This window comes from Vespa mandarinia, chromosome 16 (genome assembly GCF_050613455.1).
Source record: "Vespa mandarinia isolate Hongniang chromosome 16, ASM5061345v1, whole genome shotgun sequence".
NCBI classification, from domain to species: Eukaryota; Metazoa; Arthropoda; class Insecta; order Hymenoptera; family Vespidae; genus Vespa; species Vespa mandarinia.
Genome location: NC_140825.1, coordinates 831,944 through 846,713, shown reverse-complemented (window position 1 = coordinate 846,713; position 14,770 = coordinate 831,944). Strand labels below are relative to the sequence as shown.

Genomic DNA, 14,770 nt, shown 5'->3' with positions numbered 1-14,770 from the left:
ATACTTTATGGATAAGAAGTTATTCAGGATTTTGTCGGATGACAGAGAAACATTTCCAGGATGATGATGGCACGTATTTAAAATGCCTGTGTTAGTATACGCTAGTATACGTGTCCTATGTACGTTTGTGTTTGTGATTTTGTAGGGAGCGCGGGGGGAGGGGTGGGGGTTAATCAGAAGGATGGAACAAAGTTAGCAGCAAGTAACAAACTCGTTGGCTAGCGCGTGGGAAGGATACGATCAAGTCACACGTACGAGATACGTGGATGGGATTCGGCACGAGTTGTTCTCTTGGCAGAGTGAGAGTGCCATATATATAGAGAGAAGGGGAAACTCGACTCGGCACTCTAAAGCACACAGCCTCCGCGATTGCAGTGGTGTGCTTGCTTTCGTTTTCTCTTATATATATATATACATATATATATATATATATAAATATATATACACACCTATATATATATATATATATATAGAGAGAGAAAGAGAAAGAAAGAGAGAGAGAGATAAAGAGATTATTCTTGTTGCTATTTATTATTATTATTATTATTATTGTTGTTGTTGTTGTTGTTGTTGTTGTTGTCGTCGTCGTCGTTGTTGTTATCGCTGTTGTTGTTGTTGTTGCAGTTGCTGTTGTTGTTATTGTTATTGTTGTTATTGTTACTGTTGTTACGTCCTTTCTACGCGTTTGGTGCCAAAACGTTTTCGGATCGGTTTGTTAATCGTCGTTGTAAAAAAGAGAAAACATCGGGGAGAATCGACGTCGGGGACGTTTGACTTTCCTTTTTTTTTTTTTCGTTAAATCTCCTTTTTTTTTTTTTTGTATTTTCCAATTGCATATCTCTCAAATCTCCTTTTTTTTCTCTTTTCCGAAACAACACGCATTTTTTTCCGATCGGTTTACCAGGAACGAAGGGACGAAGCGATCTTCCGACACCATGAAACTTACGCTCTTCACGTGAGTACGATATTATCCCTTCCTCCTATGTAATCCTCCTCTCCTCCCACCCTCAACGCCCCTTCTATCGTCATATCCAACCATCCGTACTCTACTACTCTTCCTCCCCTACTCCACTTTATACCGATTTCCTTCTCTATTCTTTTCCTCATTTATTTTCTTTTTCTTTTTCTCTTTTCGCTCTCATAATTATTTTCTCTTACAACGACTCGTTCGTATGAGTCCGATAACACCTCGGAATATTTCTTATTTTCTTCTTTTCTTTTTTACTTTTTTATCTTACCGATATTATCAAACTCACGATTTAACGATTAATTTGTAAGAGTAAAAGAGTTGGTAGATTAATGGTATTTAATATCTATGTTTTTTAATCAAGGCCATTTAATACGCATATAACGAATGGGTGCATTGCTTGTCGATAACTAATAACATTCTCATGTTAGAACGCACGGTTGTCTATTTCCTTTGACTTTCCATTATGGTTATGGTAATTACTGGATTCGACTTGGCCACCGTTACGAGACACGGGGAAACACGCGAAGGAAATCGTATCTAAGGTAAAAGGCCCGCTGAAAGCCCGCGTTCAGATCTCTCCATCCTTGCGTAAATGCGATTATATGTATTTACGTATGTACGTACGTATGTTATGTTTTTTCTATTTCTATCTCTCTCCTGTGCGAGATCGTAAATAGAAAAGGAAGAAAGAAAAAAAAATAAAATAAAATAAAATAAAATAAAATAAAATAAAATAAAATAAAACGAAGAAAGAAAGAAACAAAGAAAGAAGAGAAAAAACTTACGACATATCGGTTTAAAAAAAAAATAAATAACAGTGATTGGACCTGACGAACAAGAACGTATCTCGAAAATACGCGCGAACGAACGACGTGTGCGCTCTCTTTCTTGAAAAAAAAAGAAGAAAAAAAAAGAAAAAAAAAAAAAGAAGAAAAAAAAAGAAGAAAAAAAAGAAGAAAAAAAAAGAAAGAAAGAAAGAAAAAAAAAGGAAAAAAAAGAAAGAAACTTTCGATTTCTCGACAGAGAGAGAGAGAGAGAGAGAGAGAGAGAGAAAGAGAGAGAGAGAGAGAGAGAGAGAGAGAAAGATTTATATCGAAGAAAAGTTTATGGAAATGTCACCTCGTTTACCGTTGTTTCTCCTTGACATTATTCCAACTACATGTCTTGCATACCACATTGACTTGACTATAGTTCAATTGGGTAGGGAAAAAAGGGAGGAGTCCATTGTGACAATCTATATCGAGAAGATTTTTTTCCATTCATCTCGACTTACTTCCTCCTACGATCATTCCTACGTAAAATATCTTTATAGATACGAATCGAATAAAGTAAGAAAGAAAGAAAGAAAAAAGAGAGAGAGAGAGAGAGAGAGAGAGAGAATGATTTAGAATAATTCAATTTTTATATAAACTTTATATATAAATATTTCAAATAAACTGAGGAAAGAGAGAGAGAGAGAGAGAGAGAGAGAGAGAGAGAGAGAACAATTCGATTTTTAACGTAAACTACAAAATAAATTTCGAATAAACCAAAGAGAATATATAATATCGAAATCGTCATCGTTTCTCTTTCATTGATATAATTTTCTAATTCTTTTACACATTTCATATTTTCTTTGTCCACTTTGATATCTTCGCTTTTTTCCTTCCTTTTTTTTTTCCTCCTCTTTTTTTCCACTTCTTTCTTTCACTTTTTCTTTTCACGAAGTGACATAATTGCAATTGCGACCGCAGCTAAGGCGAACTAAAAGTATTGCGTCAATAAACCGCTAAAGGCCAAACGTGAATAAGAACGATTGGAATCGGTGTTGGTACGCGGAGGAGTCTCTCTATCTTATTCTGTCTTTCTTTTCCTTTCATTTTTTCTTCGCCATCTTTTCTTTAAACTCTTTTTCCTTTTCTTCTTTTATGAAGAAAAAGAAAAAGAAAAAGAAGAAGAAGAAGAAGAAGAGGAAGATGTTTGTCTTGAGCTCTTAGCAACTGCAGGCTAGCTGTTAGCTAAGTCATTTTTATGACTATGGCCTCGCTTGTTTCTCATTTCCTTTTCTTTCACTTTTACATATATCCAAGAATAATACGATATTTTTCTTTCAAGAGAAAATAAATTATGGAGATCCTCGATCACCTTTGTAAAATCGTTACGTAGCCTCTCTCGATTAATTAATTATTACCAATCTCTCTTTCTCTCTCTTTTTTTCTCTCTCTCTTTCTCTGTCTCTCCCATTCTCTGATCGATGATACAGCAAGTCTATAAATAGAAGAAAGTGATGATTTACGCAACATTTTTCTTCTCTCTCTCTTTCTCTCTCTCTCTCTCTCTCTCTCCCTCTTTTTTTTTCTTTCACTGCATTTTATCGATTGAGATTAAATACGATGAGATGAGATTGTACGTTCGAAGGACTCTTCATGAATTATTTGAAAACTCTCTCTCTCTCTCTCTCTTTTTCTCTTTCTTTTTCTCTTTTTTTTTCTCTTTCTCTTTTTGAAAGAGACTTATACGAGAGGCAAACAACATTTGCTGCTCCTGCTACTGCTGTATGCCGTTGTAGCTTGTAACTGTAGCTGCTGGTTTTCGTGACATTTCTGAGCCGTCTCACGCACTAACATTTTACCTCGTAACGAAAGAGAGAGAGAGAAAGAGAGAGAGAGAGAGAGAGAGAAATAACCAATCCCCTGGCGAAACAGGGACCACAGTTGTACGGGAACCAAGAGAGTCAGAGAAAGTGAGTTTCGTACGTGAATGTCACAGGTCAAAGTCTACTCTGGTATGTGTGTGTGTGTGTGTTTTTATATATATATATATATACTACGTGGTTTCGCGAAAGTTATATATATATATATATATATATATATATATATATATCTATTTACATGCGTAAAAAGTTTTTACACATAAACACGCACGCGCACACATATACACACACACACACACAGAGAGAGAGAGAGGGAGAGGGAGAGAGAGAGAGAGGGAGAGAGAGAGAGAGAGAGACATGTATATGCAGTACACATGTTAATATTATTAATTGAACATATTGGATATTTTTGGACTAACCAACGAAAAAATTCTGTTCCCAAAGGATATCTTTGACCAAGAGAAACGATTAAAGATACTTATGGATTTTCTCAACGAAAATCCTGTTTCTGAAGGTAATCTTTGCCCAAGAGAATTCTATAACTCGCGGAGACCAAAATGGCGTAGATATATAAAACGGTCTGTGTCGTATCTCGATTATCGTGGCACAAATCGTGCAGCACGTTTAAAGCAACGGTAACAGTAAAAGCAGCAGCAGCAGCAGTAACAGCAGCAGCCATTCACCCTTCTCGCAACATCGTAGCAACCGATTATCACCAGGTTTCATTTATCGCATTGGATCCGGTCCGTTGAACCTCGCCACGACTGGAGAAGCCATTTTCTTTTATCCTCGAGAACATAACAATATAAATCTAATATCTAATCTTCCTTTTTCATCGAGACACGATATATATATATATATATATATATATATATATATATATATCGATGGCTGCTGGTAGAATCGTATCTCTGTAGGAAATACGGCGAGGAATCGAGTAAAGTAGAAACGTAAGGAGTGAAAGTAATATCTAAGGAACGTAAGAACGTCTACGGTAACGTAAGAAACATCGTAACCTTGACGCGAGAACGTTTTCTTCGGATTAGGTTCCATGATCTCTGTAAGACTTCTCTATCTCTTTATCTCTCTCTTTCTCTCTCTCTCTCTCTCTCTCTCTTTTTCTCTCTCTCTCTCTTTCTTTGTATATATTAATACCTACGTAGAGAGATTATTTTAATCACGAGTAAAAATTGCGCGGCTTAGAATGCATGAGATTCCATTGATCTCTGTTAAAAGTATTTCTTTCTCTCTCTCTCTCTCTCTCTCTAGATATTACATTTAGATATATAATTAGGTATATTTTATTTTAATCATAGGTAGAAATCAAGTAGGATGTGCCAGAAATAAAACCTACGATTTTCGCTATCTTCCATTTCGAATACGGTCTATTAAACTAACACCTATGTAATCTCTGTCCAGATAAAATTAACTACTTTTACGAGCCTGTTAAGTATAACATGTCATATTATAACTTTTATAATATCTAATTATTTATATACGATAATATTACATATTAACAAATTTTAATTTATTATCCCTACTTTTCTTACTCCATATTATAATATAACGCTCATAAAATCCAATAATTATTTACTAAATATTATCTAATATCTAAATTATCTTATATGCATTTATATAACTCTTATAATATTTAATTATTATTTTTTACTTTTCTTTTGATTACAGATTATTAGCTTTGTGCCTAATAGCTCTCTGCAGGTCGGCCGATGAGGAATACGATTACGAGGAAGAGGCAGTGGCCGCTGTGACCCCAGCCCCAAGTAAACCAGCACCTGGTAGACTGGGAGGACTCTTATCCTCGAGAGGACGAGTCAACGTCGGTGGAAGAAAAGCAACGCCGGTATACGTTCAGTTTATTACTCTAAACTTTCCCTTTTCATGACCTCTCTTAGTATTTTATATACGACGCGACGTAAACGTTTCATAGGCACAATCTACGACCGCTAAACCAGTCGAGCAACAACCATTGGAAGAGGAAGAAGAGGGTGAGGAACTGCTCGAGGAGATTCACGAACAAGAGGAGATCGTCACTACGACGACCGAATCTTTGAAAAAGGTTCGAGGCGGTGTTAGACCTTTCAGGTATTTTTATATTTCACGTGTTTATTGTTTTCTTCCTTTTTTTCTTTTTTTTTTTTTCAACATATACCAACGATCCACTCGCATATTCATTCCTGCGTACACATTTATTGGACGTGCTTACGCATTATGATTAGATATAAAAAACGATTTTATATTGGATTTAATCTTAGAGAATATAATTTTACGAATCCGTTGTTGTCGTTCTTGTTGTTCAAGATCAAACGAGGATCTGATAGCCGCATTGAAAAGGCGACGTGCTCAGACTGGACCAAGTACTCATACTCGTGAAACCTCAGGTACACAAGCTCAAACGGAATCAACGACTCCGAAGTCGAGGTAAATTGAATTTAGAATAATAGTATTTGAATAATTTTATCGAACGCGAACGTGGAATTCTGATTTTTCTTTCTTTCTTTTTTCTTTTTTTTTTTTTTTTTTTTTTTTTTTTTTATTATTATTAGAACGTCGGCGAGCGGTCGCAATAAAGCTGGTAATTCGGGTGGAGGAGAATCAAGGACAACAACAGCGAGCCGTGGCAGATTTGGTTCATCGAGAGGTAAACCTGTTCAAGAAGAGGTCGAGGAAACGCAACAAGAAGAAATCCAAGTTAAACCTAAACCTTATCGTAGGGGATAGATATCGAAAGGTTTTTAAGAATCATAAGAAAAGAAAGATAAATAGAGATAGAGATAGAGATAGATAGATAGATAGAGAGAGAGAGAGAGAGAGAAGGAGAGAGAAATTCTTTCTCTTACCTAATTTTCCGCAAAAGCAAACGATCAAAGTTTCTCTAAAGCGTAATATAACAGCAAGAAACGATCTTTAACTTCGTCCTTGTCCACGTGTCCTTGACCTTGCCTTTTGCTTTTGCGTATTATAGAAGTAGATAATATTAATTAACCTTAAGTTAAATTCAAAACGAAACAAGAAGACGTAACCTATGGAAGAAAAGTAAAAAAATGAAACAAAAAAAAACAAAAAAAAAAAAAAAACAAAAAAAAAAAAATAAATAAATAAATAAAAAACGAAACAAAAAAAGAATATAAAGATCGTCCACGATCGAGCTTCTTTATCTTCTATCTATAACGTGATTCATTTTTTTTTTCGAACTTAAATAATTATCTTCGTCTTATCTTTTGTAAGGATTTTTTTTTTCCTTTCTTTTTTTTCTTTTTTTCTAACGAATTATATGCAAAAAGAAAAGCTTCTTTATTTAATTATATCTATTAGATCATTATTTCAAAGACAAATAAAAGCTCATGATTTTTTTTTTATAGATCGTACATACTCAAATGCGACGATCTCTGTAGGTATATAAATATATATATATATATATATGTATATATATGTATATATATAAATATACATATATATATATATATACACACGTATATAGATAAGATCTGTCTCTATCGAAGACGTCAAGTAGTAGCTGTATAAATGTAAATTAATATGACACGAGAAATAAAATGATATAAAAAAAATCAACAATTATAGCATCTTTTCGATAATGTGCGTTGAATGATTGCACACGATACTTGGAGAAAATTTTCGATTGGAAGATGATAAGAAAAAAAAAAAAGAAAAAAACAAACAAACAAAAAGAAATAAAAGAAAAAAAAAAGATAAAAGAAACTCGAAAGAAAAAACGAAAATTTTGAATTCTCGTCAGACATCATTCGAATACATTTAGGTTTAGGGACTTGTTCTGTATTTTTTTTCTTTTCTTTTTTACCTTTCAATTTGATTTTTCATTCTCTCTCATAATGAAATTCGAAAGAAGGGAAAAAAAAAGGAAAAAAAAATAAACATAAAATAAGAAAGAAGGAGAGAGAAACAATATGGCCTTGGTTGCAGTATATACAAATGCAATATCATTTTACGATGAACGAGCTAAGAATTCAGCGAGAGTTCGTTCTGGGAATGCTTTGGCCGAAATACCGAAAGAAGAGAGAACCGATTGGAGAAAGAGGAAAAAAGAAGAGGGAGTATATTCGAGAGAGATAGATAGATGGATAGAAAGAGAGAAGAGAGAGAAAGAGAGAGAGAGAGAGAGAAGACAAGTGACTCGAAAGTGAGAGGAGGTCGCATCTCGACGTCCTTGAGGTATCTTCGCGAAGAATATTTCGCCAAACTAACAAGAATGAAAGAGAGAACGCACGTTTATTTCAATACGACTACGACATATCACATCGGTTAGATCATTTTTATGAAATTAGAGAACTCATTGATTTGAATATTATAAATAATAATGGAATGTCATAAAATTTTCCAACGTTTTCGTACATACCCTTGAACAAAATCAAATAGGATATATATATATATATATTAAATAATGAAAAGAACAAAAAAAAATGAAAAAGAAGAGAGAAAGAAAATTCAGAACGAACATGATAAACATATTAACTTAAAAATTTTATGTTTGCCATATTAAAATGAAATGGAAACTCATCCCACGTAAAATTCTAATGAAAGAAAATAACAAATAGAAGCTGTTAACCTATTCACCGGTCATCCTTGATCCGGTCGACATTCCATAGGAGAAATATTTTCTAATTGAAACAAGGCCCGTTATAAATGATAAAGAAAGTAATAGAACGCGGAAAGCAAAGAAATTGATAATCGTCAAAACATTATCGCATTATAACGCGATCGAGAATACGATGATTGTATCATCGAGAAAGAGAAGACGAGAAAGGTAATTTGCAAAAGGATGAACTTACGTAACCGAGCATGATTCTCTCTCGAGTAAACGTTAAGAAAATCTGCTCACTGACCTTTCGTTAATGTCGTTGGTACCAAGTGGCAATGGATTCTTCAAGATTTCTACAATTTCCTTGTCTCTGTATCGTCGATTAACCAAAGGGAACTATTCTTGAACGAGTTTTTTTTTATTTGATTTCTTTCAATTCCAAAGAACGTCTTATATTTATTATCGTCGTAATAATAATTATTTTCAATAATAAAATATTAACAACTGTTATATAATTTGATATTAAATTGTATTATTATTATTATTATTATTATTATCATTTATATATATATATATATATATATATATATATATAAAGTTATGAAAATAATATATGATAAAGATATTAAAGATATAATAATATTATATATACTCAATGAGAGGGAGTTTCATATATGAGAAAAAAATCTCGTTCGAGAAAGCCTGTTTATGAAAGAAAAAAAAAAAAAAAAAAAAGAAGAAAAGAAAAAATCGATCGTTGGCAATAAGTTCGTCCTTGCGAGATTATACCTACGCGAAATCAGCACGCGGACGGATATCAGGGAAAGCGGATAAGGAGCAATGCTCGGGAGAAAGTCCTTTCTTTTTCTTCTTCTTCTTCTACTTCTTCTTCTTCCTCTTCTTCTTCTATTTCTTTTTCTTCTTTTTCCTCTTCCTCTTACACGTACAAAATATCCTCCACTTTTTTTTCTCTTTTCTTTTATTTCTTGTAATCGATCATTCATTAGCTATGATATACATTTCTTCTTCTTCTTCTTCTTCTTCTTCTTCTTCCTCATCAATTTTTTTGTCGTTTCTATTTCTTTTGTCACTTATCGCGCTTATTATTCATTTTGAAATACAATAGAAAAAAGAAAAATGTCTCACTTGTTTACGATTGCGACTCTCATTTTCACTCTTTCTTTCTCTCTCTCTCTCTCTCTCTCTCTCTCTCTCTCTCTCTCCCTCTCTCTCTCTCTCTCTTTGTGTGTTGCAAACTTCGAGAGAGAAATTGTAACTTTCTTAAGATTAGAAAGATGCGCTCATATACCTACACGTTTGAATTCTCTTCTTAGTAAACACTGTAAGAGTTAAGAATAATCCCTGTTACAGTTTGTGTAATAACAACCAGAAATCATTTCTGCGCCCGCTCGACATTTTCATAATCGCTTCCTACTTTCGCAAACAGCTTTGCGACATCTTTACTCTCTTACTCTATGTGGTTTTTTTCTTTTTCCAAACAATTCCAAGTTACATAGAGCCTTAAGACTCTTGTGAAAATAAATATGTCACAGTTCGTCAGAATTCAAGAGTCATCAAAATATATTTCTGTTTTTGAACCGAAACAAATAATAATAATAATAATAATAATAATAATAATAATAATAATAATAATAATAATAATAATAATAATGATAATAATAATAATAATAAAATAATAATAATAATAATAAATTGATTCTTATATATGAATTTTCTTTTTTTTTGTTTTTTTAATTAAATTTCATATCTAATCATATAAAATTACTCTCTCTCTCTCTCTCCCTCTCTCTCTTTCTCTCTCTCTCTCATACATATGCATATATATCTATATAATATATAATAATATATTAATATTATATATTATCATATTAAATATCTATATAAAAGTAATAATAAAGAACAACATCTTGTATAATAAAATTAGAAGATTACGAACGAATGGACACGATCGATAGAATAAGATATTCAAGAGATTGAAAATATAAACAAATATACATTACTAGATAGATAGTACATAAGTATGTATATGTATAGGTATATACGATATAAAGGAGAAGGGGGTGTTGTACCTGGGACGTTCGTCAATGCTAAGGTCATACTCCATACGGTCAATACGGTTGACCGTAACGAAATGTAGATCGTTTCAACAATGTCGATGTTACAAAGTAGGTCAAGTTGATATCCGGTTCTCGAGAAACCGGAATAACCACCAAACATGTTCCTTAAATCGAATCAACCTAAAAGACATTTTAAAAGACGCTTCATCTTATTTCGATCCTATCATTTTTGACGATAATAAAATGTTACCCCAATAACGTACATATATATATATATATATATATATATATATATATATATATGTACATTATGATAAAATATTTCGTTTGAAATCCTTTCTCTTCGACGAAGAGGATGGCGACAACAACAACGATGAAGAACGTTAAAGGTCCTTACGAGATGAGAATTCAAATGAAATAACAAAGGTCGGACTCTCTCGTGTAAAGCTACGACGATCGAGTTTCGATTTTTCTTTTATCATTTATTCGAAGACGTTGTATCTTGAGAGAAAAGATATAACTTAAAAGATGGACCTTTACAAAAAAGAAAAAGACGAAAAAAAGAAAAAGAAAAATTAAATAGCCTTTGAATGACCGGTCCAACGAGCAACAAACAAGAATCAAACTTATTCACCGACTGAGGGAGGCTAGGATGGAGGGGGAGACTTTCCACTAAATTCCTTTTAACCAACTTTACTCTGACTGCTTTCGTCATCATCCTTTTCGTATCCAATGAAATCGAAAACTCTTTATTTGTATCTGTTTATCTCTATCTCTCTCTCTCTCTCTTTCTTTCTTTCATTCTCTCTTACCCTCTCTGTCAAAGAGGATGATTTATCGTGGCGCCAAAACACGTTACAATTTTTTCTTCTCTCTTTTTTCTTTCTTTGGATATGGATATGGTGCGAAATCGTTTTATTTTTAATCCCGAGGTTGGTTATTTATAAATGATCTCTCTTACGTTATATTATATTCTTGTTCTCTTTTTTATCATTTTTTCTTCTTCTCTTTTCTCTTTTTTTTTACTCTCAATTTATTTTTCTGTTCTTTATCTTATAAAAATTTGAAATTTATTCTAAATTCCTTTATTTAGAATTCAATGTCATAAAATCCATTACTTAGAAATTAAGTTTCTAACTTTATGATTCAATTAATGAAAAAATAAATTGTACGAATCAATTGTTCTTAAAGATTTCAATGACAGAAAATCCAACATTTGGAATTATTTCTATTTGTTAGGATTCAATTTAAAAAAAAAAAATCCATCGTCGAAATTCACGTAGTTTCTTATAAAATCGAATTAATAAAAATATTATATTAAAAATTTGTTTACAATTGGAATGAAAGTTGAATGAAATAGTACATTTGAAGTCAATCAAATTAAATGGATTACAACGTAGAAATGCTATTGAAAAGAATTTCTCTTATAAAGTGCGAAATGAATTTCAAAGAATTATCGTAGATATCTCGCTTCACGAAATGTCCTTAACATTGAACGAGTTCCTGGCGTTCGACCTTGCTTCGAGAGGACGTTTTGCAACTTGGAGATTTCACTCCGATAGGCAGCATTCTCTTTCCCTCCCCTCCTATTCCTATATATATATATACATATATAAATATATATATATATATATATATATATATATACACAAATATCTATCTACTTTACTCTCTCTTTCTTTAGAAACGAAGAAATTGAAAGAACGGACAACAAGGTAGAAATTCATAAGAGAGGAAAAAGGAAAAAAGAAAAGAAAAAGGAATCATGATCGAAATCTCGAAACAATGTGAAGAATCGATCGAGGTGTGTCAGATCATTCGATTGTCCGATTGTCTCTTTCTATCTTATATACAGTTTCGAGTCTTAATATCTACTTAAAAAGTCATGCGAGTACGTGTTACCGATTCTCAAATCATCAGGGAGAACACACCCGTAATTCAGAGAAAGCGAAGTTCGTAAAAGCGACGCGCGACGTGTGGAAACGAGCACGTATGTATGTATGCATGTATATATTTATATGTTTATGCATGCATGCATGCATGCATGTATGTATGTATGTATATAGGTATATAGGTATCACGTAGATATCGCATCAAAAGACTTCGTTCTAAAGCTTCAGTACGTTCTTTTCTACCTTTCATCCTTCTTCCTTCGCGACTTTTATCCTGATGCTAACGCAACCTATGCTTATAGTTAGTGCATCTCTCAAATGTCAACCGTCGATACTTTCTAATCTGTGATGTTGTCCGAACAATTCGACATTTTTTCTTTTTTTTTTTTTTTTTTTTTTTTCTTTATATATACATATATATATATTTAAAAGAGAGAGAGAGAGAGAGAGAGGGGGAAGGGAGAGAGGTAGGTTACTAATATAACATTTATTTTAGACAAAAGTTATATAATATAATGAAATGGATAATATAATATTATGTTCAATAATTATGATATCGTAATTTTATCAATATATTTTCATTTGTGTATATATTTATTATTTTATATATCAATCATTTCTTTTTATATATAAATCATATTATATACAAATCATTTAATCATTACCAGGCATTACTAATATTATATTTTTATTTTTCAAAAATGTTTCAAGGAAATCTATTCGTGTAATTAAAGGTTTATAATTAAAAACAATTTTTTTTTAATATTTTCGATAAAGAAAAAATGAAAAGGGATGTTAGGATGTTAGAGATTTACTTCTGTAAATTGAGAAAAAACGATGTTAGGAGAAAGTCGGAATCGGATTTGTCCTTCGAAAAGAATTGCGCCTGCGCTGGAAACATTTAAATTGCCATCGCGATCGGAATTCCGAACGTTTCGAGCCCGAAATCCGTGTCATATACTTGCCGCCATCTCTAACGTCTCTCTCTCTCTCTCTCTTTCTCTCTCTCTCTCTCTCTCTCTCTTGTTCTCACTCGGATTTTACTTTCTGTCGCGTACGTGAAATCGTCTTTCCAGCGAAAAGTAAATCGATACTTTCCTTCGTGTTCTTTATTAGTAAGATCGTGACACTTGGAACAAATTTAGATCATTCCATGCGTAGCTTAGACGTCGTCGTTTTATTAGAAAGTATATTGTATTTAACACAAATGACAAGCAACGTTTTGTAAAAGTTTCTTTACCTAAACAATTTCTGATAAATAACCTTATTACCAATCATTCTATTTTTCTCGTCAAAATTTCATTTCAAATCGATTACTATCTATAAAATAGATTAGATAATGTTATCTGTTATATTCACATTGTAACTTTTTAATCGTAATGTAAAAATAATTAATACACAAAAAAATTATCTCGTTTATATCGAATTTATGAATGAAATAATATAAAGCGAGTTTACTCCATTTCGAAACTTTTTAGACTAATAATTACGTTTCTAGTTTTATAATATTTTAGCTTATTATTATTACAATTTGAAACAAAAAAATTTAACCTAAAAACTATTCAAAAAGAATAATTGATTTTTCAATATATCTTTAAGTCGAATCGGTGTACTCTCACAATCAGTATAATCGGTATAGCAATAAAGTCACATCTAGAAGGATCTATAGATCTATAAGAGTTGCTTTCGATCTTCCATCCAGTTGAGTTCGACTAAATAAGACGATATATCGCGAAACTCGTTACGATCGATTTCGACGAAACATTTACACTTCTCTAGTTACGACGATATCTGGTATGGAATTTTTCTTTTTTTGTTGTTGTTGTTGTTGATTTGCTTTTTTTATAGATTAAAATATCTTCGATGACTTGACATAAGTCGATCGAGTTTCATTTTTTCAATGAAGCATATATTTTTATATCACACGTTTTACCTTACATATCATCATCCATTGGTGTTGATTTTACAATAGACGCAAAAGAATTATATATATATATATATATATATATATATTATTTCTTTTACATCATTATTATATATACATAGATAGCTTTTAATTGAATGTAATGTTACATTTTCAAACAATTTTTATTTATTATGCTCCATTATATATATATATATATATATATATATATATATATAATATTATTTAAACATCTTATTTTATATTATTTCATTGCAGAATTATTAAGACACTAAAAAAAAAGAAAAGAAGATTAAATTTTACCGAAAATTTAAGAATAAAAATTAAGTGATAAAAAGTATTTATTCGTTGAAAATATTGTCCAATTATTATTCTAGAAAATTTTTTACGAAAAAGGAGATGTCCAGGCCATACAATTTTTTATCCCATACTTGCACCGGGAGTTTCAACTTTAAGTTCTAGTCAATGACCAATCACATTTAGTATTACATTCGTACGAAAAAGGTCCGAGTTGCAGCAGCGGATACGCAATACGTTCGGTCTTGAATGGCAATAGGGTTTTATTAATATAGACGTCGTTCATTGTAACGCACTGTGTGATCCATAGCGCACAGGTTATATCTCGAACAAACGGTAAATAATAGAATTTTGTCGTATTGAATCATCATACGATCGATATTTATTACTACGATGTTAGA

General features: G+C 32.0%; 1 protein-coding gene across 2 annotated transcripts; it reads left to right on the top strand.

Moving 5' to 3' along the window:
- Positions 1 to 358: 358 nt before the first annotated feature.
- LOC118442181 (uncharacterized) lies at positions 359 to 6,967 on the top strand. Of its 2 annotated transcripts, none has more exons than XM_035867491.2 (6): positions 359 to 377; positions 905 to 955; positions 5,289 to 5,463; positions 5,551 to 5,705; positions 5,922 to 6,041; positions 6,167 to 6,967. In XM_035867491.2, the coding sequence occupies exons 2-6, from the start codon at positions 936 to 938 to the stop codon at positions 6,339 to 6,341; spliced, it is 645 nt and encodes a 214-aa protein (XP_035723384.2). In that variant the 5' UTR covers positions 359 to 377; positions 905 to 935; the 3' UTR covers positions 6,342 to 6,967. The 2 variants fall into 2 exon arrangements, with proteins under 2 accessions (XP_035723384.2, XP_085518038.1); XM_085661912.1 differs by lacking the exon at positions 359 to 377 and adding an exon at positions 646 to 710.
- Positions 6,968 to 14,770: the final 7,803 nt, after the last annotated feature.

Bases quoted from the DNA above. Each gene is read 5' to 3' on its own strand.
- LOC118442181 (XM_035867491.2), top strand. From the start codon at position 936: ATGAAACTTACGCTCTTCAC. The intron at 956-5,288 runs GTGAGTACGATA...TTTTGATTACAG, and splicing joins ATGAAACTTACGCTCTTCAC to ATTATTAGCTTTGTGCCTAA. The intron at 5,464-5,550 runs GTATACGTTCAG...AACGTTTCATAG, and splicing joins GTGGAAGAAAAGCAACGCCG to GCACAATCTACGACCGCTAA.